Source organism: Thamnophis sirtalis, unplaced genomic scaffold, assembly GCF_051295495.1.
Source record: "Thamnophis sirtalis isolate CommonGarterSnake01/CBP01778 unplaced genomic scaffold, rThaSir2_p1.2 scaffold_12, whole genome shotgun sequence".
NCBI lineage: Eukaryota > Metazoa > Chordata > Lepidosauria > Squamata > Natricidae > Thamnophis > Thamnophis sirtalis.
The window spans coordinates 62,619,055-62,645,842 of NW_028261392.1; the positions used below are offsets into that span (position 1 = coordinate 62,619,055).

The following is a 26,788-nucleotide window of genomic DNA, read 5'->3' on the forward strand; positions in this document are numbered from 1 at the left end:
CCTCCTCCCCCCCTTCTTTTTTTTTTAATTCACAAGGTGAGTCAGAGTGGAGGCAAGCTCCTTTCTTCCTCTTGAGAATGATTCATTCTCAAGGAGGAGAGGCAATAAAAATTCCCTGAAAGGAAGACAAGGAGGCACAGCGGAATAGGCTGCAGAGGAAGAGCCACCAGACCTCCTGATTCAAGAACCTCGACGTTGGATTTGAGTCACCTCTGGAGACACAGCTAAGTCCTGGGTTTCCTGGAATGTCTCTACCTTGGCTGATAACTCTGAGTTGCCTTTCAGCTTCTCTTTTCCCCGCAACTCTCAGCACCCAAAGAAGAGAAGGTGAGAGTCCAGAAACTTAAATTAAAAGCATCCTGCTCTGGTTTTGGGAAGGGGTTCCGTTTAGTAGTTCCCCTTCCTCTTTTCCCCGTTTTCCACGTGAAGGTTTCCCCTTAGGCAATTCTCCAAGTTGCAGCACATCTGGAGGTGCAAAAGAGGGTGTGTAGTAAGCAGGTGGGATTATTTTATCAGGAACTAATAGCAGAGCGCTTCGATGTGGGCCAGCTCTCCACAAGTGGATGGTGCAGAAGACAAGATTAGCTGTTCACCTAACTTTTCCGTGACCCGTCAAAACCGCGTTCCACAAAAGCGCGGTCGACGAAATTGCGTATGTGACGTCATCACAATGCAACGAAAAAGATCGAAAAATTGAAATAAAAATTAAATTACAGCAAGCCGATTCACATAAAGGTAAGCGTTAGGTTAAGGGTTAGGGTTAGGGTTAGGTTAAGGGTTAGCGTTACGTTTTTCGTTAGGTTAAGGGTTAGGTTTAGGGTTAGGTTTAGGGTTAGGTTAAGGGTTAGGTTTAGGGTTAGGTTTAGGGTTAGGTTTGGGGGGGTTAGGGTAAGGTTTTCGCTTTATTTTTACATTTTTCGATCTTTTTCGTCGCGCTGTGATGACGTCACATACGCGCTTTTGTCGACCGCGATTTTGTCATCTGCGGTTTTGTGGTGGAACCAACTTTTCTTCCCCAGGTTTTGACCCCTTTCCTCTCCTTAAACCAGTTCATATCATCCCTCATTGAAGCTTATGGGTGGACACCTAGCAACTAAAAGAAGCATGTTCAGATGTTTTGTTAAAAACACTGCAAGGCTGTTGCAATCAGCATTACCTGGCCACCGCTTGGGACGTACATCGTACCGTTTCAACCGGTCCTTTCATTGTAAATGAAAATAACCGGGTAATAGCTAGGACTCAGAGTGTTTCATTCACAAAGTAAATTGTTCGTTCTAAATGCCACGAAAATTCTATTTTTTTGTCTAATTTTTTCAGACGGCTGGTAAGTCCAAAAGCAGACAATTTAAAGGGCCTTTCTGTGTTTTGCACATCATTTTGCAGGCAATGCAATTATTCCCTGAAGGGAATGCTGTAATTATTTATTCTGGCTTTCAAGTTTGACACCGAGCTGAATGTACAAGTGGTGGAGCATTTGTAACACATGTTCATGCAATTAATTTCATGACATAATTTCACTAGGATTAAAAAAGGTGTTTCTATCAGTATGCCTTTGGATAATGTGTGCCCCTGACACATTTATCATCTTACAACTGATAATATATAACGCTCACTATCAATATTGCAAATAGATGTGTATTTTATACCATTGTAAATGTTTTTCCTTTTAAACATTGTAGGAAATGTCATTTCACGGGGATGCTGAGAATTTTAATATAAAGCCTTATTCTATACATCATGAGGAGAGTGTCTCTTCTCTCTCTCTTCTGATGAGCCGAGGTGGCGCAGTGGTTAGGGTGCAGTACTGCAGGCCACTTCAGCTGACTGCTATCTGCAGTTCAGCGGTTCAAATCTCACTGGCTCAAGGTTGACTCAGCCTTCCATCCTTCCGAGGTGGGTGAAATGAGGACCCAGACTGTGGGGGCGATATGCTGACTCTGTAAACCGCTTAGAAAGGGCTGAAAGCCCTATGAAGCGGTATATAAGTCTAACTGCTATTCCTATTGCTTGCTTTTTTTCAGTGGAAGCTCACCAAACACTCCATCCATTCTTGAACTGTATTGTTTATTTGTTTCTTTGTTTTAAGTTTATTGACTGCCCAATGTAGTGGATTGTGGATAGGGTGCAAACTAAAAAGAGAGAAAAACAGCTAACCACAGGCAGCTTTGACTAAATTATTCTAATATCAAAATCCAGAAAACAAATCAGCGGCCATTAAACAAATAACAAACATCAACCCTAGACCTGGGACCAAAAAGCTAGGTTTCCAAAGTTTTCTGGACCCCTAGGAGAGAGGATGCTATTTTTTTTTATCTCTGGAGGAATGTTGTTGCAGAGGGTGGGAGCCACAACAGAGAAGGTATGCTTCTTGTTTGCACAAGATGGCAACATTTAATGGAGGGGACCTGGACCATATTTGCTCCAGCAGAAACAGTTGGTGTCTTAGTCATTTTTTCTGTACTCACTCATCTCATTCCCATACACCTATGAATGCCACCTAAAAATCTTGTACACCCATTGATGTTGGAACAATCACCCCGTGGATCATCTTCATTCACGTTCCAAATCATAATCTTTCATATGCTATGGTCATCATCAGATGGTCCCATGACTTTTAACTTTTATTACCCACTATCTATGCACATAACACACACACACACACACACACACACACACACACAGAGAGAGAGAGAGAGAGAGAGAGAGAGAGCATTGTTGGGGTGGAGGGGGGAGGGGGGATATATACGATGTGTTAGATTTCAATGTAATGCGACTTCACATGTATACTGTTTCTCTTTAATTTCTCTGTAAAAATAGGACAAGTTGAGTAAATTGACATATAGTGGAAATACACCAAGGGGAGGAGTAGAGGGATAGAAGAAAGAGGGGTAGAGAGGGCGGGAGAGAGGATGGGAGGGCGGGTGAGAAGGAAGGGAGGGAGTGGATCGGGAGAGAGGAGTGGTAGAGGGGAAGCGGAAGTAGGGTAGAGGGGAATGATGGAGGGAAGATAGAAAGTTGGGGGTGGTGGAAGAAAGAGGTGTATGGAGAGTGGAAGAGGTATATTGGGTTTCTATTCTTGGGGGTATTGTTGACAAGAGGAATTGCTGTGATTATTCTTTAATGTTGTATGGCCCCAGCTATGCACAGTATATATGTGACTGTATGAAAATGGAAAATGGAAAATAAAAACATTTTAATACAGGAGAGAGAGAGCATACAAACCCACATACACATATTTGTTGTTATTGTTGTTAGTTGCAAAGTCATGTCCAACCCATCGTGACCCCATGGACAACGTTCCTCCAGGCCTTCCTGTCCTCTACCATCCTCTGAAGTCCATTTAAGCTCATGCCTACTGCTTCGGTGACTCCATCCAGCCACCTCATTCTCTGTCATTCCATTCTTCTTTTGCCCTCAATCTTTCCCAGCATGAGGCTCTTCTCCAGTGAGTCCTTCCTTCTCATTAGGTGGCCAAAGTATTTAAGGTTCATCTTCAGGATCTGGCCTTCTAAAGAGCAATCAGGGTTGATTTGAAACCAGGGGACTGTGAGTTCTAGTCCCACCTTAAGCATGAAACCTGGCTGGGTGACTTTGGGCCAGTCACTCACTCAGCCCAACTCCCATCACAGTGTTTTTGTTGTGGGGAAAATAGGATTAATTAATTATTAATAAAATGCTAAAGATGGGTTAAAAAAGAAAATGAAGACTATGGTTCAGTGATCTATAACCTCAGAATGTGATTTAGCACAAAGTAACAATGTACTTTTAATCCTGTCTGAGCTTTAGTCTAATGGCATATTTGTAAAAGTTTCACTATAGCCTGAGATTTGTTCATTTACAATTTATAATGTAGCATTGAGCCGAGGTGGCGCAGTGGTTAAATGCAGTGGTTAAATGCAGCACTGCAGGCTACTTCAACTGACTGCAGTTCTGCAGTTCGGCTGTTCAAATCTCACCAGCTCAGGGTTGACTCAGCCTTCCATCCTTCTGAGGTGGGTAAAATGAGGACCCGGATTGTTGTTGGGGGTGATATGCTGACTCTGTAAACTGCTTAGAGAGGGCTGAAAGCCCTATGAAGCGGTATATAAGTCTAACTGCTATTGCTATTGCTATTGCTATATATAATGGCTTCACAGGTTCAGAATGTTAACTAGAAATGAGGAAATCTAATGGATAATGATCCCCAGATTATTGGAAGTCACTGTCCATTAGATTACTCGTGACCCGACAAATGCGTGCACGACACAAGGGCGCCAACAAAACCGTGGTGACAAAACCGTGACGTCATCAACACGCCGACAACAGCACGCCGACAACAGCGCGATTTAAGTTAAGGTAAGGGTTAGGGTCAGGGTCAGGGTCAGGTTTAGGGTTAGGTTTAGGTTTAGGTTTAGGTTTAGGGTTAGGGTTAGGGTTAGGGTTAGGGTTAGGGTTAGGGTTAGGGTTAGGGTCAGGGTCAGGGTCAGGGTCAGGTTTAGGGTTAGGGTTAGGGTTAGGGTTAGAGTTAGAGTTAGGGTCAGGGTCAGGGTCAGGGTCAGGGTCAGGGTCAGGGTCAGGGTCAGGTTTAGGGTTAGGGTTAGGGTTAGAGTTAGGGTTAGGGTTAGGGTCAGGGTCAGGGTCAGGGTCAAGGTCAGGTTTAGGGTTAGGGTTAGGGTTAGGGTCAGGGTCAGGGTCAGGGTCAGGTTTAGGGTCAGGTTTAGGGTTAGGGTTAGGGTTAGGGTTAGGGTTAGGTTTAGGGTTAGGGTTAGGGTTAGGGTTAGGGTCAGGGTCAGGGTCAGGGTCAGGGTCAGGTTTAGGGTTAGGGTTAGGGTCAGGGTCAGGGTCAGGGTCAGGGTCAGGTTTAGGGTTAGGTTTAGGTTTAGGGTTAGGGTTAGGGTTAGAGTTAGGGTTAGGATTAGTGCTTCTGTCAGCGCGCTGTTGTCGGCGCGCTTCAGCGCTCATTCGTCAGCGCGGTTTATAACTCGCAGTTTTGTCATCGCGGTTTAGTCGGGCGCGCTTTTGTCAGTCGCCATTTTGTCGGTGAACCAGATTACTAGGGCATAGACCTAAATAAGAGAAAGCTAAGGCATGAGAGCTAACATGGAGAGAAGGGTTTTATTTGTGAGCTTATAAATCAGCATTAGTTGGGGGCCATAAAATCAAGTTTGATTCCTGGTGTTCACCATCTTACTTCCAATAGTGATTTGTAGTTCTTCCAAAAATGTTTTTGTAATTTCTTTGATCCCCTCTATCGTATCTATTGCCTTCTTCTACTTCCTTCGACTTGGGCCAAGCATAAACATTTGTTCCTAGTCCATCAAGAGCCGAGGTGGTGCAGTAGTTAAATGCAGCACTGCAGGCTACTGCTAGATCAGCAGTTCAGCGGTTCAAATCTCACCGGCTCAGGGTTGACTCAGCCTTCCATCCTTCCGAGGTGGGTAAAATGAGGACCCAGATTGTTGGGGCAATATGCTGACTCTCTGTCAACCGCTTAGAGAGGGCTGAAAGCCCTATGAAGCGGTATATAAGTCTACTGCTATTGCTATTGCTATATCATCTACTTATATCATATGCTGGTATTATAGTAATTTCTACTTGCTGATCATCACCACAAGCAATCCCATATTTTTATTTAACCAAGGACTGATTCATCCTTCTTGTAGGCTATGGTATTATTAGAATGTTCGCATCCGTAATTTGAAGATGCAAACCACTGCTTTTACTGTTCTGATTTTTGTGATCATGAAAATATCAATATCCTTCAAAATGTTGTCTATCCTTGTCTTCCTTCCTAGGATTAAAATTCCTCTTCACTTCTTCAGCATATTGCTCGCCTTTAACTAGTTTTCAGCCCAAGAAAATTAAAATAGTTACTTTTACTTTTCTAGTTAACAGTAAACATTTTGATTCCCATTGTCTCTGACATCTATTTAATGACTTCTTGCCATAATTTTCTTTCTGGAACGTGAGAGGAAAAGTTTCCTCATTACTTTGGTTCTCTGCTCAATAATGGCCTCAATATTTGAGGGGCTGCCATAAAGAAGAATGGGATCTCATCAGTGGTGGGATTCAAATAATTTAACAACCGGTTCTCTGCCCTAATGACCATCTGGGTAGGTGGGGCTTGGTGGTCATGTGACTTGGTGGGCGTGGCCAACTCAAGGTCACTCAGGTCGATGGGCGCTTCGCCTTAGCTGTTACAATGTAATAAGGGTTAAACAGAGAGGCAGTTTCTGTAAGCAGGGCAATAAAGATGAGGCTAGAAACAACACCAGAATGTTTCCTTCCTGCCTTCCTTACAGGATTAGCCCTGTAAAGTGGGAAAAAACAAAAGGAGATTTCTTCCAACAATCGGTTATCTGAACTGCTTAGAAAGTTACCAACCGGTTCTCCCGAATAGGTGCGAACTGCCTGAATCCCACTACTGGATCTCATTAACCTATTTTCCAAAGCACCAGAAGGCAAGGCAAGAACCAATGAATGGAAAATAACCAAGGAGGGAAGCAACATAGAACTAAGGAGAAATTTCCTAATGGTGAGAACAATCAACCAGTGGGATGCCTTGTCTTCAGAGGTTGTGGCTCCCCATCCCTGGAAATTTTCAGGAAGTGACTGGACAGCCACTTGTCTGAAATGGTATAAATTCTCTTACTTGTGCAGGGAGTTGAACTAGATGACTTTCAAGGTCCCTTCCAACTCTGTTCTTCTATAGTCTAAACTGTGGGATAACCTATTGTCTTCTTCCAGATATTTTAAAATCTCAATTTAGCCTATAGCTCTAGAGTCTCCTAGTAAACTCCCATCCAGATACCCATCATGAGTGACCCTGCTTAGCATTTTGGGACCATCTTAGATGGGCTACATGCTGCCACCTGCTATACAGGAACTCCTCGACTTATCGGCACAATTGAGCCCAAAATTTCTCCTGCTAAGTGAGATAGTTGTCAAGTGAGTTTTGCCCCATTTTACATCCTTTCTTGCCATAGTTGTTAAGTGGATCACTGCAGTTGTTAAGTAAATAACACGGTTTTTTAAGTGAATCTTGCTTCCCTATTGACTTTAGCAATAGCAATAGCAGTTAGATTTATATACCGCTTCATAGGGCTTTCAGCCCTCTCTAAGCGGTTTACAGAGTCAGCATATCGCCCCCCACAGTCTGGGTCCTCATTTCACCCACCTCGGAAGGATGGAAGGCTGAGTCAACCTTGAGCCGGTGAGATTTGAACCGCCGAACTGCAGATAACAGTCAGCTGAAGTGGCCTGCAGTGCTGCACTTTAACCACTGCGCCACCTCGGCTCTTATAAGACTTTCCCTGTCAGAGGGTTGCAAGAGATGATCATATCACCCTGGGGACACTGCAAACATCATAAATATGAGCCAGTTGCCAAGCATCCAAATTTCTCGCCAGTGTGAAAAAATGATCATAAGCCTCTTTTCTTTAGTGTAGTAACTTCCAACGGTCATTAATGAATGGTTGTAAGTGAAGGACTACCTGTATATCAAGTTCCAGCCAGTCAGCTTCTGTTACAAAATGACTTTGCTTACCGTAGGCAGGTTTCAATACCATGTAGACAAGACTCTTAAAACAACACCTGTTCTCTCTTCTTTCTCTTTACTCGTCAAGAGACATGAAAACGCAGAATGCTTAAGCTGGAAATGTTAGAAGCACATTGAAGTACAAGTTGTACTACGACAATTAACAGCCCAGTTGTGTCTAATAGTGTTGAGTGCTTCTGGTTACTGAGCAAATATCTTAATCCTGCTGCCTGAATGAACAAAATGAAAAGTACTGACCCCAAAATACTCCCTCTGTAAAGACTGAAAGGAGAGAGAGAGAAAAAAAACAACGTTCTTTTTTGCCTGCCAAAATCCTGAGAGCCATAAGTAGTAACTTGAATTACAGCCAGATCCTATTTTCCTAGAAGCAGGGAACTCTTGTCATCAATCTGGCTAATAGTGAAGGATTGAAAGTGTGATAACCCTGAGTTCTGGAACACCCAAATACAGCCACCGAGACTGCCAGCCAGTGTGAAGTCTTCAATATGGACTTGTGTTTGAAAAAAAGGAGAAAGAAATAGAGGTTTATTTCTTACACATGCTTCCTCATCAGTAGAACAGGCTATTCGATTTAAACTTCTTCCAAAGTTGTGTATGTGTGTGTCTTCAAGGTAAACCAGGGTGCGAGTTATTAGTGTAAGTACAACAGTGGTGGGTTTCAAAAAATTTTAGAACCTCTTCTGTAGGTGTGGCCTGCTTTGTGGGAGTGGATTGCTGGCCATGTGACCGTGTGGGAGTGGCTTGCCAACCATGTGGCTGGGTGGGCATGGCCAACTTGTAAAATGTGGTGAAACTCACTTAACAACGCTCTTGCTTAGCAACCAAAATGTTGGCTCAGGAACTCTGGCATTTGAAGTGTGCAAGTCTTAAAGCTGTCAAGTTACAAGACCCTCGCACCCCTAACCCTTTAGAAAAAAACCCAAGGGGTGTTCAAACTTGACAGCTTTAAGACTTGTGGACTTCAACTCCCAGAATTCCTCCTCCAGTCATGTTGGCTCAGGAATTCTGGCATTGAAGTGTGCAAGTCTTAAAGCTGTCAAGTTACAAGACCCTTGCACCCCTAACCCTTTAGAAAAAAAACCAGGGGTGTTTAAATTTGACACATATTATCACATATGGTGGACCTGCCCGGAAACACAAAAATATTGGACAAAAATTTGGAAATGGGTGCAATAAATTACAGGAGAACAGATAAAATACAAACCCGAAATCTTTCTACTGGGAATAATCAAAGGGAAATATAGAAAGAAAATTAAGTACATATTAACACATCTGCTAACTACAGCTAGAATAGCATTTGCCCAATGCTGGAAACAAAATAATACCCCCTCGGACGAATTAGTGATAAAAAAAAACTTTGAATTGTGCAGAGATGGACAAATTAACACTGAAATTAAAAGATAAAGAAGAGTCGGAATATTATGAAATTTGGAACAATTGGTACAAATGGCTGCAAAACTAGAATAAAATTAATTAAGCCAAAAAACTATATATATATATATATATATATATATATATATATATATATATATATATATATATATATATATATATATATATATATATATATATATATATATATTAGTGTCACAACCCCTGGTAAGCCCCAATTATGGGAGGAAGCTAACTGCTTCCAACATCTGTCAATCGGCTCGTCACAAGAGTCCATCACGACAGAAACCCAATATTTTTACTGTTGCCTTTGTTATATTTGTGTTTTTATTTGTGCTGATAAATAAATAAAGGGAGACTAGTATAGATCTATTTCAAGCTATTTAGCTCTCATCAGCTAGCCATACCCTTACTAAAAAAAAACAAAAAAACACAAATATAACAAAAGGCAACAGTAAAAATATTGGGTTTCTGTCGTGATGGACTCTTGTGACGAGCCGACTGACAGATGATGGAAGCAGTTAGCTTCCTCCCATAATTGGGGCTTACCAGGGGTTGTAAAAATCTAATATATATATATACCGGGCATACCGGGGGTTGTAAAAAAATAATCTAATATATATATATATATATATATATATATATATATAGATAGATAGATAGATAGATAGATAGATAGATAGATAGATAGATAGATAGATAGATAGATAGATAGATAGATGATAGATAGATAGATGATAGATAGATAGATAGATAGATAGATAGATAGATATAGATATAGATATAGATATAGATATAGATATAGATACAGATACAGATACAGATACAGATACAGATACAGATATAGATATAGATATAGATATAGCTGTGTATAAAGGTGTATAAAGGTGTATAAAGGTGTGTAAATATAGAAGCGAAATATTATATACATGTACAGGTATGATGGCATAACTATGTTGATGTAATGACTGTAAGGTGTTGTAGAAGGGAAAAAATAATTTAAAAATCTGATTAAAAAAAAGATACTAAACCCGTGATGGCGCACCTATAGCATGCGTGCGGGAAGTGGCACACAGCCATCTCTCCAGGACCCGAACAGTTGTCCATTGCTCTTCCAGGTTCTGGTGTGCCAGCCAGCTGGTCTTCATGCGGGAGCACCAGAAACTGGAAGAGCAGCCACCCATCCACGCACCAGGAAGATTCTCTTCCGGTTTTCAGCATGCGCCCCAGTACTTGCATGCACACCAGAAACCAGAGGTCCAGGTGGTCGGTGCTCATGTGCGGACTGGAAATTGGAAGATCATCTTCCCGGAGTGTACATGTGCACCAGATGGATGCTCTTCCGGTTTCCAGTGAGTGCATGTGCACCGGCCACCTGGTCTTCGTGCGTGCATGCGCGCCAGAAACCAAAAGACCATCTTTCTGTTCCCGGCACAAGCATGCACACTGGGCAGCTGCTCTTCTGGTTGTTTTTTTTTGCATGTGTGCATGCGCATGTATGCACGCTCTTCAGTGGTGGGATTCAAATAATTTACCAACCAGTTCTCTTCCCTAATGTCCAGCTGGGTAGGCGGGGCTCGGTGGTCATATGATCATGTGAGCATGGCCAAGTCAATGTCACTCAGGTTGATGGGCGCTTCGCCTTAGTTGTTACAATGGTAATAAGGGTTAACCGGAGAGGCAGTTTCTGTAAGCAGGTCAATAAATATTAGGCTAGAAACAACACCAGAATGTTTCCTTCCTGCCTTCCTTACAGGATTAGCCCTGTAACGTGGGAAAAAACAAAAGATTTCTCCCAATAACCTGTTGTCCAAACTGCTTAGAAAGTTACCAACCGGTTCTCCCGAATAGGTGTGAACTGGCTGAATCCCACCACTGGCGCTCTCCCATCAGCACTCAGTGCTGAAAAGGTTCACCAACACTGTACTAAACTGTCCCTTAATGGCAAAAGATAGGGTACAACATTGCTAGAGGGGATTGTAATGAATTTAGCTTGGGCATCATGCCCAAGCTAAATTCAGAAAAACAAGACAGACCTTCATGGTGTTGAGGGAAGTAAGCCACAGCATAATCCTACGCATGTCAACTTAGATGTAAAACCCATTGAATTAAGCAAAGCATAAGATAAGATTTGTGTCTCAGGATCACTGATAGCAGCATTAACTGGGCTCTTGCAATTGTATGTTATTTTTTCAGCAAACATTAGTATTGGTTACCGCCTTTCCTTCTGGAATCCCTCTCTGGAATTTTTGTGAGAGTTTGTAGTGTTATAGGAAAGTCGGGAAACATTTCTTTTCTTCACCTGTTCTATGACTTCTCAGCTGAGATCTTGAATTCTACTTCGGCAAAATTATAATGCAGTTTGGAACAGCAGCGGAAAACTTTTCTGGGTCCATAAACCACATTAAAGATTTTTAGATACTGTCTTCTTCAAATAGCAGTCAGACTTATATACCACTTCATAGGGCTTTCAGCCCTCTCTAAGCGGTTTACAGAGTCAGCATATTGCCCCCAACAACAATCCGGGTCCTCATTTCACCCACCTCGGAAGGATGGAAGGCTGAGTCAACCTTGAGCCGGTGAGATTAGAACCGCTGAACTGCGGATAACAGTCAGCTGAAGTGGCCTGCAGTACTGCACTTTAACCACTGCGCCACCTCGGCTCTAACATTTATAGCATTTAAAATACTACAAATCAAATATGTTTCGCGAAAGACATTTTAGGGTTGATTTGTTCATCATCTTCTTAACTTTTTCCACAAGCAGATGATATTATTTTTAAAGACAATTTGCTCATTTATTGAGATATTTTTCTGCTTGACTCAATCCCATTATTTTCCAATGGCAAAAAAACATGGCTAGAATCATATTGAAGATGGGAATATAGTTTTAGGAGGAGAACCCATTTCAGAACTGAGAGACTCGTTCAAAAACTGAATAAACAAACAGAAATCATGAAACAACTTGATCGGCACAGCAAGATAGGCAAGAGATGTGGTTTAACTTTGTAAAAATTACAGAAAGCCTTATCATGATGTCATTGTTTTCAAGACTGTTGTTTATGTTTTTTTAAATATATTTTTTTACAAGTTGCAGCAAAACCCAGACATGATGGATTGATGTCATCCATAAATGAATTAATCTGTTGGATAGGAAAATTACTTTGCTATAATTATATGTGGACAGTTAATTAACCGGATATCATTCTCATATTTGAAGTTTGTAGTAAATAAGCAAGAGGTATCACATCTTGCAAAATCCTGGATTTGAGTAATATCTGTTCAGAAGAACAATGAACAGGGCACTGATGGAGAAGAAGACCTGGGAGGGGTGGAGTTAAATGCACCATCAGCTTGGAGACCTTGCATTGCCATAAGAAAATTGAATTCTATTGAACTTTATCTAGTGTCAATTTGATGCTTAGCCTTAATTGACTAGATTCTTATATATAGGTTTAAATAAATTTTGTATTGATGAAAGAAATGTCCCTTCTGGGTTCGGCTCCAAGTGGGGAAAAAGACACTGGAGACATGGAGGCTGCTTGGAAAGATGGTTTATTGGTGGACAGGACCACATGGTTTGAGTCCTGAACAGAAAAGGTGATCACATGCTTCAATGTTGGTGGAGAAGAAGAGGAGGGATGAGGGAGGGGCTTGCTAGGCTTTTTATAACCTGTTCAGTCCCACCTCTCTGTTTCCTGTTCCTGTGTAAGAAATGTATTCTGATTGGTTGTCAGACTCCCATGGGGCCATGCAGGGGCAACTCTCTGGGCTGCGTTTTGAATCCAGGTTTAGTTGAGTTCTCAGATGCCATGTGAGAAAACCGCGGTGACAAAACCGTGAGTTCTAAAGATCACCGACGAATGAGGGCAGAAGCGCGCCGACAACAGAGGGCCAACAGAAGCATGCTCTAAACCAACCCTAAACCTAACCCTAAACCTAACCCTAAACCTAACCCTGAACCTAACCCTTACCTTACCTTAAATCGTGCTTCTGTCGGCGCGCTGTTGATGGCGCGCTGTTGTGGGTGTGTTGATGACGTCGCGGTTTTGTCGCCGCGATTTTGTCGGCGGGCTTTTGTCGAGCGCGCATTTGTCGGGTCACCACTCCAGCATAAGCTCCCCCCCCATTAATTCACTGAACTAAGGAGGAGAAAGTACTGTACAATCAGACTTGCATGATTCCGTCATAATAGCCGATCTCAATAAAAAGTAATTTTAGCCTTCTTGTGGGGTTGACGTTTTGGTCTGGTTCACCTAGCAGGACTGACTTCACCCCATGTTTATAACCCCGTAGTGTGCTGTGTGTAGACCATCCTCGCCCTTGGTCTGGAAGCCACAACAAACTATGCAAAACAACGCAGTAAGCTACCTGTCCATGCCTACGCAACACTTTAACCGAAGCTGCCAATTAGCTACCAAGACTTGTTCAAGGTTTTAGTGATGGTATACAAGACTCTAAAAACATGGGCCCAAGGTGGCTATTAGATAGACTTGGTCAGTCACTGAGATCATTGAGGAAGTACGCCAAGGACTGTAGTCGAAAACTTTCTGGTTGCTGTTTGCAGGCAGCCTTCCCCCTGGCATCCGTTCCTTCCTGATACCTGGGGAGTCAAAATGTATGTCTGGGGGAGCAGCCAGTGCAGAGAAATAGAAATTGCATCAGAAATCAGTCAGTGGGAGAAAGATCTCCTACCCCTTGTTTGTTACTGTTTCGGCATGAATTTCATCCCTTCACAAAATTGCTTTTCTCTAATAAAAGGTACTGGGATTTAAAGCCTTTCTGTGCAGTACAAATAAGACCTATTTTTTCCTCTCCCCCCTGCCCATTAGTCATGTTAATCATGGTCTGTAATCAGCCATTAGAAGAGGCAGCATTAAGTTATGGAATGTTTTCTCCTTGGGCCCATACAGTTCAGCAGTGGTGGGATTCAGCCAGTTCGTACCTATTCGGGAGAACCGGTTGGTAACTTTCTAAGCAGTTCGGAGAACCGGTTTTTGGAAGAAATCTTTTGTTTTTCCCCCCATTTTACAGGGCTAATCCTGTAAGGAAGGCAGGAAGGAAACATTCTAGTGTTGTTTCTAGCCTAATCTTTATTGCCCTCCTTACAGAAACTGCCTCTCCAGTTAACCCTTATTACCATTGTAACAACTAAGGCGAAGTGTCCATCGACCTGAGTGACATTGACTTGGCTGCGCCCACATGATCACATGACCACCGAGCCCCGCCTACCCAGCTGGACATTAGGGCAGAGAACTGGTTGGTAAATTATTTGAATCCCACCACTGCAGTTCAGCAGCAGTTGCAAATTATATCAAATCGGATGCTCTTCGGTACTGTTCTATGAATAGGTGAGGTCAAATTATGGAATTAGAGGGTAGGAAAGTACTTTAGAGCCAGGTTAGGAATCCTCAGACTTTCACAAGAAAAAGTTTGTCCAAACTTTGAAAGCCTCTAGCAATCTCCATGACTCAGGAGGCAGATTGTTTCACTGCTTAATAGCAATCATGGTCAGGAAATTCCCTATTTCAAGTTTGGATTTCCTTCTGCAAATCTCCCTCATGTTTTTCTTGAAGAAATAAATCCTTCTCCTCTTTCCTTTGACAGCCTTATTACCTGTCCTTATTAGCCTTTTCAGGCCGTTGCAGAAATAGATCCTTTTTTCATCTGCCTTGACCAGGGTGCCTCTGCCACGCCACTCCTTCCTGCCGAAGACCACGCTGTACCATCCTCTCTTTATCGTGCAAAAGAAATTAGCATTTGTGTGCGCATATCAGTGTTGGGTTTCAATTTTTTTTTGAGCCTACTCTGTGGGTGTGGCCTCCTTTGTGGGAGTGGCTTGCCGGTCATGTGACCTGGTGGGAGTGGCTTGCCGGCCATGTGTTTTCTTTCTTTCTCTCTCTCTCTCTCTCTCCCTCTCTCTCTCCTTCCTTTTGTCTCTCTGTCCCTTTTTTCTTTTTTTTCATCTCTCTCACTTTTTTCTTTCTTTTTTCTTTTTTCTTTTCTTATTTCTTCCTTTCTTTCTCTTTCTCTCTCTCTTTCTGCATCAGTCTGTCTCTCTGTCTCTGTCTCTCTGTCTCTGTCTCTCTCTGTCTCTCTCTCCCTCTTTCCTTCCTTTTGTCTCTCTGCCCATTTTTCCTTTTTTTCTTTCATCTCTCTCTCACTTTTTCTTTCTTTTTTCTTTTTTTATTTATTTATTTCTTCCTTTCTTTCTCTTTCTCTTTCTCTTTCTCTCTCTGTGTGAGTCAGTCTGTCTGTCTGTCTGTCTGTCTGTCTGTGGTGGGTTTCAAAAAATTTTGAACCTACTCTGTGGGTGTGGCCTCCTTTGTGGGATTGGCTTGCCGGTCATGTGACCTGGTGGGAGTGGCTTGCCGGCCATGTGTTCCCTCTCTCTCTCTCTCTTTCTCTCTCTCTCTCTCTCTTTCCTTCCTTTTGTCTCTCTGCCCGTTTTTCCTTTTTTTCTTTCATCTCTCTCTCACTTTTTCTTTCTTTTTTTCTTTTTTTATTTCTTCCTTTCTTTCTCTTTCTCTTTCTCTCTCTCTGTGAGTCTGTCTCTGTGTGTGTGTGTCTTTGTGTGTCTGTTTCTGTGTCAGTGATGGGTTTCAAAAATTTTTGGAACCTCTTCTGTAAGTGTGGCCTGCTTTCTGGTGGAACCTCTTCTAACCGGTTCAGTAGATTTGACGAACCGGTTCTACCGAACTGGTGCAAACTGGTAGGAAGCCACCTCTGGCGCATATGTGCGTGCGTGCTGCTTATCTCACTCTGTGATATCATTCACTTTAGTTTTTATCTGTCAAGGGAAGGAAAATAGAAATCCACCACTTCTCCACTTTTCTGAATCGCTATCATATTCAATAGATGCTTTCCCACCATTTGGGGATGCTGAGAAGAACCAAAGCTGGAGGAATTAACCAATTATTTTACTTATTAAATCCTACAGATGCGTAATCCGATATTGGTATTTGGGAGGTAGGATAGGGATTGTTTATAGGGACTGCAAAATTCACGCTGGCAGTTAGTTTTCTGCCAATCAAGCAATGGGTAGAGAGCATATCTTTATAGCATCAGGGAAAACTCTACGATGCTAATTTCTCCATGCAATGTGTAGTGGACTTCAGCCCAGTTTTGTACAATTGTTATATTAGGTCAATCAGAACATATATTATTAATGCTGACTAAAGCAATAGATAGTGACTGAAACGATTTCATTCTGAATTTCTGGAAAGGCCAATTTCTTCGGGAAAGTCAAGTTCTAGCAAGACTTAACTTTCAGCGGCACTGAAGAAAGTTTTTGGGGCTTCTGCCAGGCGTGTGAGCTGCAGCCGTGCCTCTGGCAGCCTGGGTAAATTCCAGGTGGCGCAGAGTGAGTGCTGAAGGGAATGAGATCAGCTTGGCAGCCATGGCAGAGCCTGGGCAGGTCTGAATTATAGGATCCTCTCAGGTGCTTGGAATGTAAGAGTCTCATGCCTGAACTTGATTGCATGCGTTGGCAGCGGAGGTGAGGATTAACTAGAGCAGATGTTGACGACTCTCTGGTTTTCTGACAAATATGTGGTTATTCTCAAAGCGATGGATAAGAGGTTGGCGGCATAGGGGACAGAGATGGAGATATGTATGCTTTTAGGGGGTGGTTTCTGCTCAGTACAAGGATCAGGATTTTCTCCCTTTTCATTAGGACTTGTTCTTATTTTGCATACATGTTTATATACATGCAGTACAGTGGTGGGTTTCAAAAATTGTTCGAACCTACTCTGTGGGTGTGGCCTCCTTTGTGGGAGTGGCTTGTCACCCATGTGACCGGATGGGAGTGGCTTGCCGCCCATGTGACCGGATATGAAGATGCCGACGACACTTGTCAGAACCACCTTAAATTACCTCACACACAGCACTGGCGAGCATAAGAATAGGATGTAAACTTGTTTTTTCAAAGGCATCTTTGGTTTGCGTTAAAACAACTTCAACACACGCAATGTTCTGATTGCACCACAAACGCAGTAGTCATCCTTACCTTTCACAGAGGCACTGAGTTTTATAAATATGAGCATGATAATGTAGAATAATCATATCCAAGGACCAGTGGTGGGTTTCAAAAATTTTGGGAACCTCTTCTGTAGGTGTGGCCTGCTTTCCGGGTCCACTGGTGGAACCCCTTCTAACTGGTTTGGTAGATTTGACGAACCGGTTCTACCGAATAGGTGCGAACTGGTAGGAACCCACCTCTGATGCAGTAAAGGTGAAAGATAAAGGATTCCCTGTGGATTTTATTCCACTAGTCGTAGTCGACGTTAGGGGGTGGAGCTCATCTCTGTTTCAAGACCAATGAACCAGTGCTTTCCAAAGACATTTTTCCACAGTCATGTGGCCAGCTCTGTTTACCTTCCCACTGAAGGGGGTACCTGTTTATCTACTTGCATTTGCATGCTTTCGAACTGCTAGGTTGGCAAGAGCCGGGGTGAGGATGGGAGCTCACCTTGTTGTGTGGAACTTGGGTCTCGAACCTGGACTGCAGATTTTCCAGCTGACAAGACAGTGTCTTAACCACTGAACCCATATACAGTACATGCAGATGCTGAGTTTAAATGGAGCCGAGGTGGCACAGTGGTTAAATGCAGCACTGCAGGCTACTTCAGCTGACTGCAGTTCTGCAGTTCGGCTGTTCAAATCTCACCGGCTCAGGGTTGACTCAGCCTTCCATCCTTCCGAGGTGGGTAAAATGAGGACCCGGATTGTTGTTGGGGGCGATATGCTGACTCTGTAAACCGCTTAGAGAGGGCTGAAAGCCCTATGAAGCGGTATATAAGTCTAACTGCTATTGCTATTGCTAAATCCTATTGCCAAAAAAAATATCCTTAAATGAATTTATATTGCTAAGAAACTTTTTTTTTTCAAATCTTTCTCAATCCATCTCAATATCTCAAAACAGAACTACACTAGTGCTGAATATTAATAAGTTAGGACTGTACCCACAGCTTAAAGAATTTGAATACAGTTCTGAATTATACTATACTTTATTTTGGTTTACCTTATATGCTCCTGCATAGGCCCATCCACGGATTAGTTGACCCTCACATTTTTTAGCCATAAAATCATGAAAAATGTTCTATCTGTAAATAAGGTGATCTCCCCAAACTTCGTATGTTTTAATTTTCACAATTGGCTTCTTTGAGGTTGGTGCATTTTCCGTAATATTCCATCATCCCCCTCTACCCTACTTCCCCTCTCCCTCTACCACTCCTCTCTCCCGATCCACTCCCTCCCTTCCTTCTCACCCTCCCTCCCATCCTCTCTCCCACCCTCTCTACCCATCTTTCTTCTATCCCACTCCTCCTCCCCTTGGTGTATTCATTTTCCGTAATATTTTGGTTAAAAATGTGATCTGCAGATGGGCTTAGGCACAAATTTATATATGGATATTTTTAAAAAGCTGAGGGGAAAATTTACCACAAATGCCAAGAATGGGATACGCCCATACTTGGTTAAGCCAAACCCAGTTTTTGTGTGTATTTTGGCACCTAACATTCTTGGCTTATCTGTGAATATATTTGATTTATCTCTTTAATAATCACAGCCTTTGCTCTGTAAAATCTCTAGATCTGTCAAACTCCTGGCCTGCAAGCCGGATTGTCATGCGCTGGCAACGCCCATGCCTGGTTTAGTGAAGGGAACTACATCATTTGATGCTGCTTGACAACATAAGATACTGACAACATAAGATACCTACTCTAGATACTGAAGTGTAGACACTGAGAAATCTAGTAAAAGAGCCGAGGTGGCGCAATGGTTAGGATGCAGTACTGCAGCCACTTCAGCTGACTGCTATCTGCAGTTCAGCGGTTCAAATCTCACCGGCTCAAGGTTGACTCAGCCTTCCATCCTTCCGAGGTGGGTGAAATGAGGACCCAGACTGTGGGGGCGATATACTGACTCTGTAAACCGCTTAGAGAGGGCTGAAAGCCCTATGAAGCGGTATATAAGTCTAACTGCTATTGCTATTGCTAGTAGAGATTCCTGTGGCCTCCACATTCTCTGAGCAATCCTGGGATTTCCAAAGACTGTAAATAGCTGTAACATCAAACCATTTTGTACTTATGGCTGTGATGTTCCCTTTAATCCTCCTGAAAGAAAAGGCTAAGTCCATCTTAACACATTTGTTCATAATTTCGAATAATTGCTCTCCTGGCCCTTGCTGTTCCTCAGCCTTACTTCTTCTTTCTCATCATTTACCTATTACTCTGCTACTGTTAAAATTTAGATTATAAGATTCCCTGAGGCAGGAAAACGACATAACACATACAACAATAAAACATGAAGGTAATTAATACATTAACTAATTTTGTGCTGCAGTGCAAATGTGACCTTTCCCTGATTTTGTTGTTCAGAGCTGCTGTGTCTGCAAGAAAATTTAACTGAGGAGCAAGGAAGTTAGGAATCAAAACTAACTCACTTTCTTCCTGTCCCAGTTGTAAGTTACTTCTGTGTTTCAACATGGGAAGGTCTAGTTTTGCTTCCCTCAGGAACTTATACATATTAAATTAGGAATTTGTGGTGAAAGAGAAAAGAATTTGAAACTTGGAAAACCAAAAAGAATGAGTGTTGTGGCGATGAAGAAAAGACACGCAGGCAAGAAGAAGGTTATATAGGCACTCTCAAACAGTTGTGAGAGCTCCCTATTTATTGTCATCAAAACAGTTTACGTGGCAGAAACTAATACATTGATCAAAGTATCCTTGTGCTGATTGGATTAGCTAGGCAAAGCGTGGCACGACTAAACCGCGCCCGATTAAACCGCGTCGCTGACGTCATCAACAGGGCGACAACAGTGAGTGCGGAGAAAGAAGGGCGCTTTAAATAGCGCTTTGAAAGCAAGCAGATTCAACTTAAGGTAAGGGTTAGGTTTAGGGTTAGGTTTAGGGTTAGGTTTAGGTTTAGGGTTAGGGTTAGGGTTAGGGTTAGGGTTAGGGTTAGGGTTAGGGTTAGGTTAAGGGTTAGGGTTAGGGTTAGGGTTAGGGTTACGTTAAGGGTTAGGATTAGATTTAGGGTTAGGTTAAGGGTTAGGTTTAGGTTTAGGGTTAGGTTAAGGGTTAGGGTTAGCTTTAGGGTTAGGTTAAGGGTTAGGGTTAGGTTAAGGGTTAGGGTTAGGTTTAGGGTTAGGTTAAGGGGGGTTAGGTTTAGGTTTAGGTGTTAATTTTAGGTTTAGCGTTTACAGCGTGCTTCTGTCTCCACGCTGTTGTCGCGCTGTTGATGACGTCAGCTACGCGGTTTCGTCGAGCATGGTTTAGTCGAACACGGTTTTGTGGTGGAACCAGGCAAAGTCCAGCTATGTTTGAGTAAGTTAATGGACAACCAGATGTTGTTGCGAGCGATGGGATGTGCCGACGTGCCAGATGTTGTCTCATCTTTGTTAAGGAAGGATCAGGTTATTGATTATTGTGCTGAGTTACATTCCTCAGGTTTCACACTAATTAAAGAAGGATTATTGTGTTGATATTTGCATTCTCAACATGGTTTGCCAGCCATCGAGAAAGGCAAACATTCCTACAAATGAGAAGTGTAATTCATCTAAATTGCATTGTTTCAAGGAAGGAAAAAATCACATTATTAGTAGTAGGGTTGCAAGTAAGAAGATTCTAATACTTCAATAAATAAACTGCACAATAAATCTAATCACCCCTGCCTCTTTTGCCTAACGATAGCGGTTCTGTGGATTTGTTTTCCAGTCTGCAACTGCAATGGGAAATCCAGATACTGCATCTTCGACCCAGAGTTGCTCAGGCGACAGGGAAATGGGTACCGATGCCTCAACTGTATCGACAACACGGACGGAATAAATTGTGAGCGATGCAAAGAGGGCTTCTATCGCCGGTCTCAACAAGATCATTGCATGCCCTGCTACTGCAACCTCAAAGGTAGGTAGACACAGGTTTAGGAAATGAGAAAGGAAAAAAAACTTCTGACTCATAGGCCATCTCCCCACTTACACACAAATATGCAAGAAGCTCCAGGCAAGATCTTTTTTGTGTCATGTTCTCATGGCTCTGCCTTCATCTTGGATTTTAAAAAAGTGAGCTATGGCGGCGCAGTGGTTAGAGTGCAGTACTGCAGGCTATTTCTGCTGGCTGCCAGCTGCTTGCAATTTGGTGGTTCAAATCTCACCAGGCTCAAGGTTGACTCAGCCTTCCATCCTTCTGAGGTGGGTAAAATGAGGACCCAGATTGTTGTGGGGCAATATGCTGACTCTGTAAACCGCTTAGAGAGCACCAGTGACATGCGCTGAGGTTTATGGCTGGTGAGGCACTGACACAGTGGTGGGTTTCAAATTTTTTTAGACTTGTGGATGACGCTGCTTAACTGTTTAAAAAAGCCTCTTAAAAAGCGTCCTCTACAGGAGGGGGCAGGAGAACGACGTGCCTCACCTACGTCAGGAATTTTTAGACTTTTAACCCTTGCTTAACTCTGCTCGAGTGATCATAAAATGCCTAAAGTCAGACTAGATGAGGCACGTCATTCTCCTGCCTCCTCCTGTAGAGGGCACTTTTTTAGACGCTTTTTTAAACAGTTAAGCACTAAGCAGAGTCATCCTTGGTGATTCTGGCAGCAACTAGCTCAGCCTTTTTCCTTTTATATTTTTTTCTTTTCATGATGACAGTGGTGAGGCTCTGCCTCCCCTGACTGCACATCCCTGGAAAGCACTGTAAAGCGGTATATAAATCTAAGGACTATCTGATCCCCAGGCCTTCTGTGGAAAAGGCCTAGGTTTAAGGGGCGGGAGACCAGGTGCTGTTAGAGTGCTGGATTATTTTTTACTTATTTATCTATTTGTCAAATGCACATTTCACATAACATAACACTGCATGATATTCAATTAAATCTATTATTCAAACCTACTACAAAACCAATTAAAAATGATAAACAAATAAAACAAGACCACAAGGAGGAGATTGCACATAATAAAGCCAAAACACAGGCTCCCTGTTACTAAAGATCTCCAGACTTGCTGAAAAAAAAATTTTTAAGGGCTTTCTGGAAAGCTAAGTGTTGTGGCCCAGCACGAGCCGTTGAAGCTGCCACCAGACTCTGACAGTAAGGGGCCCTATGAGTCGGCTCTGGAGGATGTGGAGGACCCTGGACAGGGTTCTGACTCTGAGCAGGGCGCAGAGAGGCTGGTTGGCCACCAGGTGGCGCCTGAGCCTTGGAGCAGTGGGGAGGAGACAAGGAAGTGTGATCCTGGATGCCCGGCAACGCCAGGCAGATTGACGTAGAGAGCAGCTACGCAGTTACCAAAGATAATTGGACCCAGGTGATTTTAATTAGGCTCCTCTCAAGATAGTATTTAAAGAGAGACTGGGAGGAGCCTGGTTTTGCAGGATTCAACGTCATTCCTAACCCTGGGGAAGCTGTTATCTGTCGAAGTCTGAGTTGCTGCCAAGGTTCTTACCTGTTTGTTATGCTTGGCTTTCAGCCACCGAGATTTTGGTTTCTTGCTAATAAAGTGCTGTGACATTCCAGTTAAGCTTGTCTCGGCATTCGTTACTGGACGGAGGAGGGGGTCAGAACACTTACTTTATGGAATTCAGCTTCAGAGTTTTTCTTCTCCTCCATTGCCTTATCGCTTCCAAACTTCTGAAATGTTTGAGATCTCACAGACAAGTTGAGAATAAATCATACTTCCAGAAATTAGTCTACAGTATTATTATTTCCACATTTCTTCTTTATAGGTTCTGTCAGCGCACAGTGTGATAACCATGGCCAGTGTCGTTGCAAACCTGGTGTGACAGGTGATAAATGTGACCGATGTCAGAATAATTTCCATTCCTTCTCTGAGGCTGGATGCATAGCTGTTGGGCAAGTACAGTAAGTACCTTCAAGTTTATGGAACTGTCGATCACGGGAAATCATGTCTCTGTGGAAATTCAGATTTGCTTCAATACGGCAACAAAAACAAATCTGGTTGATTTTCTATGCTTTTATATAAAGTTCTGAATCATAGATTTCCCATACCGTTGGCTAAAAATGCTATATAGGCTGTATATCATAAACTGCATTTTTCAATTTTGCTGGTTCTAGTGAGAATACATGTTTAAATTCCTCCATTTAAAAAAAAATCTCTTTAGGCCTACTGCATGTAGATTGCAAAAGTCCCAAAAAACCACTAGATAGCAATAGCAATAGCAGTTAGACTTATATACCGCTTCATAGGACTTTCAGCCCTCTCTAAGCGGTTTACAGAGTCAGCGTATCGCCTCCACAGTCTGGGTCCTCATTTCACCCACCTTGGAAGGATGGAAGGCTGAGTCAACCTTGAGCCGGTGAGATTAGAACCGCTGAACTGCAGATAACAGTCCGCTGAAGTGGCCTGCAGTACTGCACCCTAACCACTGTGCCACCTCGGCTCATAGATGGCAGGTAAGGAGTAGAGCTTTCACTATTTCTTTACTACCCTCTTGCGGTCACTCAGATTTGGCATCCCACATATAGTAGGCCTAAGCTTACTTATAGAGCCGTGGTGGTGCAGTGGTTAGAGTGCAGTACTGCAGGCTACTTCTGCTGATCACTGGCTGCCAGCAGTTTGGCAGATCGAATCTCATCAGGCTCAAGATTGAGTCAATCGTGGGACGTGCAGTCAGGGGAGGCAGGGGAGGCAGAGCCTCACCACTGTCATCATGAAAAGAAAAGAAAAACGCAAAAGGAAAAAGGCAAGAGCTGAGATCAGGCTGAGCTAGTTGCTCACTGTGGATGACTCTGCTTAGTGCTTAACTGTTTAAAAAAGCCTCTAAAAAAGCGCCCTCTACAGGAGGAGACAGGAGAACGACGTGCCTCATCTAGTCTGACTTTAGGCATTTTATGATCATTCGAGCAAGGGTTAAAAGCCTAAAGATTTCTGACATAGATGAGGCACGTCGTTCTCCTGCTTCCTCCTGTAGAGGGCGCTTTTTTAAACAGTTAAGCAGAGTCATCCACGGTGATTCTGGCATCAACTAGCCCAGCCTGACCTCAGCTCTTGCTTTTTTCCTTTTACATTTTTTTTCTTTTCATGATGGCAGGCAAGAGCAGAGTTGAAATCCTCTCTGAAACAGCTGGAAAAGGCATGTGTGGGTCAGAGGGAGGGGGAGGAATTCAAACTTCATAGTTTGATTGCAGGCAGAGCCACGTTGCCTTTTCAAACACACACACATACACACACACCCACACACAAACACAGCTGGATAAAACTATATAATAAAACAATATGCTGACTCTTTAAACCACTCAGAGAGGGCTGTAAAAGCACTGTGAAGTGATATATAAGTCTAAGTGCTATTGCTATTATGCATTGGAAGATATGTAAGAATCAGAGGACAATGCCTTCTTTGTGCAGATACATTTTTTTTCAGCAGAGACCCTGCAGTTGAGAAACAGTTTGACAGTCTGTGTTTTATGGAATGCTGAAAGAATTTGATCTTTCTGTACTCAATGGTGAACTGAACTGACTTCCTTTGCTGATGGGAGGATCAGAACATCTAGTCCATACAATTTTTCGGCATGAACATTGCAGTGGAAATATTTGGCTCAACAACCACGATGCATTAAACATGCATATTTTGAGGGGAAACTGCATTTAAAAGCAAGCATTTAAATTCTATATATTCTGTCTATAGAATGGTCTCAACAATGAAAGAACATTTGAAAAAGTAATGCAAAACAAAGATAATTCCATTTGCTCCTAGGTCTGGCTGGAAGACTATAAGTATACTATTTAGAAAGTGATATAGTCTCATCTTTCCATTCATGTCATAACAAGAGCAATTCCGTACAAACATTTTTACCCAGCCCATTTATATGTCACTGTCATTTTGCATAATATAGTCTCTAATGCAATGTTTCTCAGTCTTAGCAACCTTAATGTGTGGACTTCAACTCCCCAAATCCCCCAGCCAATAAGTCTAGCTGGGGAATTCTGGGAATTGAAGTTCAGATATTGCTAAGATTGAAAAAAACATTGCTCCAATCTATCACTCCAGTATGATTTTCATTCAATACACACTGTGTTTCCCCCCCCCTCTGTTCATCGAGAAGATCAAAGCTTTTATCTACTGCCAAGCACTGACGTGCGGTGAGGTTTATGGCTGGTGAGGCACTGACACAGTGGTGGGTTTCAAATTTTTTTAGACTTGTGGATGACTCTGCTTAACTGTTTAAAAAAGCCCCTTACAAAGCGCCCTCTACAGGAGGAGGCAGGAGAACAACGTGCCTCACCTACATAAGGAATTTTTAGGCTTTTAACCCTTGCTTAACTCTGCTCGAGTGATCATAAAACGCCTAAAGTCAGACTAGATGAGGCAGGTCGTTCTCCTGCCTCCTCCTGTAGAGGGTGCTTTTCTAAAGGCTTTTTTAAACAGTTAAGCAGAGCCATCCACGGTGACTCTGGGAGCAACTAGCTCAGCCTGACCTCAGCTCTTGCCTTTTTCCTTTTACATTTTTTTTCTTTTCGTGATGACAGTGGTGAGGCTCTGCCTCCCCTGACTGCACGTCCCTGCTGCCAAGTAAAATGGGTTTACATTTATTGCATTTAACATCTTGGTAGGGATAGATTCTGACAAATAAATATGGCAGAATCTATCCCAAACCAAGTATGATCTGCTTTGAATATTGAGGAAAATGGACACATTTTTGGGGTACCCAGGGCAACTACACTGGAATTAGCTCTTCAGGAACAACACGAATTCTGATTTTAAAACTCATGTTTTTAATTGCTCAAACAAGCAACAATGACATATTGCTAACTTTTTCAACTATGTTACTGTCCATGGCTGTAAGTAGCTTTTGGATCAGACTGTTTTGTTATTATTATATTTTAAACTAAATAGCAGAACAAAGCACGATTATGTTGCAAATATATGTATTCTAAAAAAAATGCATAAACAGTGTTTTAAAACAGTGAAAAGATAAAATATAATCTATCACTACACCAGTTAACTATTACAATTCTATATATACTTATCTATTGTAAATATTATTCACACTGTCTCAGTGGTGGGTTTCAAATTTTTTTGGGAACCTACTCGGTGGGTGTGGCCTCCTTTGTGGGAGTGGCTTGCCGGCCATGTGACCTGGTGGGAGTGGCTTGCCAGCCATGTGTTTTCTTTCTTTCTTTCTTTCTTTCTTTCTTTCTTTCTTTCTTTCTTTCTTTCTTTCTTTCTTTCTTTCTTTCTTTCTCTCTCTCTCTCTCTCTTTCTCTTTCTCTTTCTCTTTCCTTCCTTTTGTCTCTCTGTCCCTTTTTCCTTTTTTTCTTTCATCTCTTTCTCACTTTTTCTTATTTTTTTCTTTTTTTCTTTCTTTCTCTTTCACTCTCTGTGTGAGTCTGTGTGTGTGTGTGTGTGTGTGTGTGTGTGTGTGTGAGTGGTGGGTTTCAAAAATTTTTGGAAGCTCTTCTGTAGGTGTGGCCTGCTTTCCAGGTCCACTGGTGGAACTTCTTCTAACCGGTTCGGTAGATTTGACAAACTGGTTCTACCGAACTGGTGCGAACTGGTAGGAACCCACCTCTGCTTAGGACACTGATCTAAACTCTAAAGGATGAACAATTATACAGTACTGGAGTATTTCCATCTGCAGTGTATTCAATAATTTGAGCTGGGGTCAGCCTGATTTTATTCTGTTTGTTGTTTATATAGAAATGCTCGCAAATACCACGAAAACAAAGTTAGATATAAGGGTGTGTTTTATTTTCCCAGGAACATTCAGTGCAATTGTGATCCATCTGGAAGCACAGGGCAGTGCATTTCTGGACGCTGTGATTGCAAGACTGCAGTTGCAGGAGAGCGATGTGACAGGTGTGAGCATGTAGTTTCTATGGTTAAAATGTTTTGCTTTGTTTTTTTTGTGG

At 42.5% G+C, this 26,788-nt stretch overlaps 1 protein-coding gene across 1 annotated transcript in view; it reads left to right on the top strand.

Moving 5' to 3' along the window:
- The first annotated feature begins 244 nt into the window (after positions 1 to 244).
- The window catches only part of LAMC2 (laminin subunit gamma 2), a 69,186-nt gene continuing 42,642 nt past the window's right edge, over positions 245 to 26,788 (top strand). Inside the window, exons 1-4 of the mRNA XM_087726965.1 lie at positions 245 to 327; positions 20,646 to 20,834; positions 22,644 to 22,779; positions 26,637 to 26,735. Coding sequence (XP_087583091.1) covers positions 246 to 327; positions 20,646 to 20,834; positions 22,644 to 22,779; positions 26,637 to 26,735 — 506 coding nt within the window. The 5' untranslated portion in view covers position 245. The remainder of the gene's footprint in view (positions 328 to 20,645; positions 20,835 to 22,643; positions 22,780 to 26,636; positions 26,736 to 26,788) is intronic.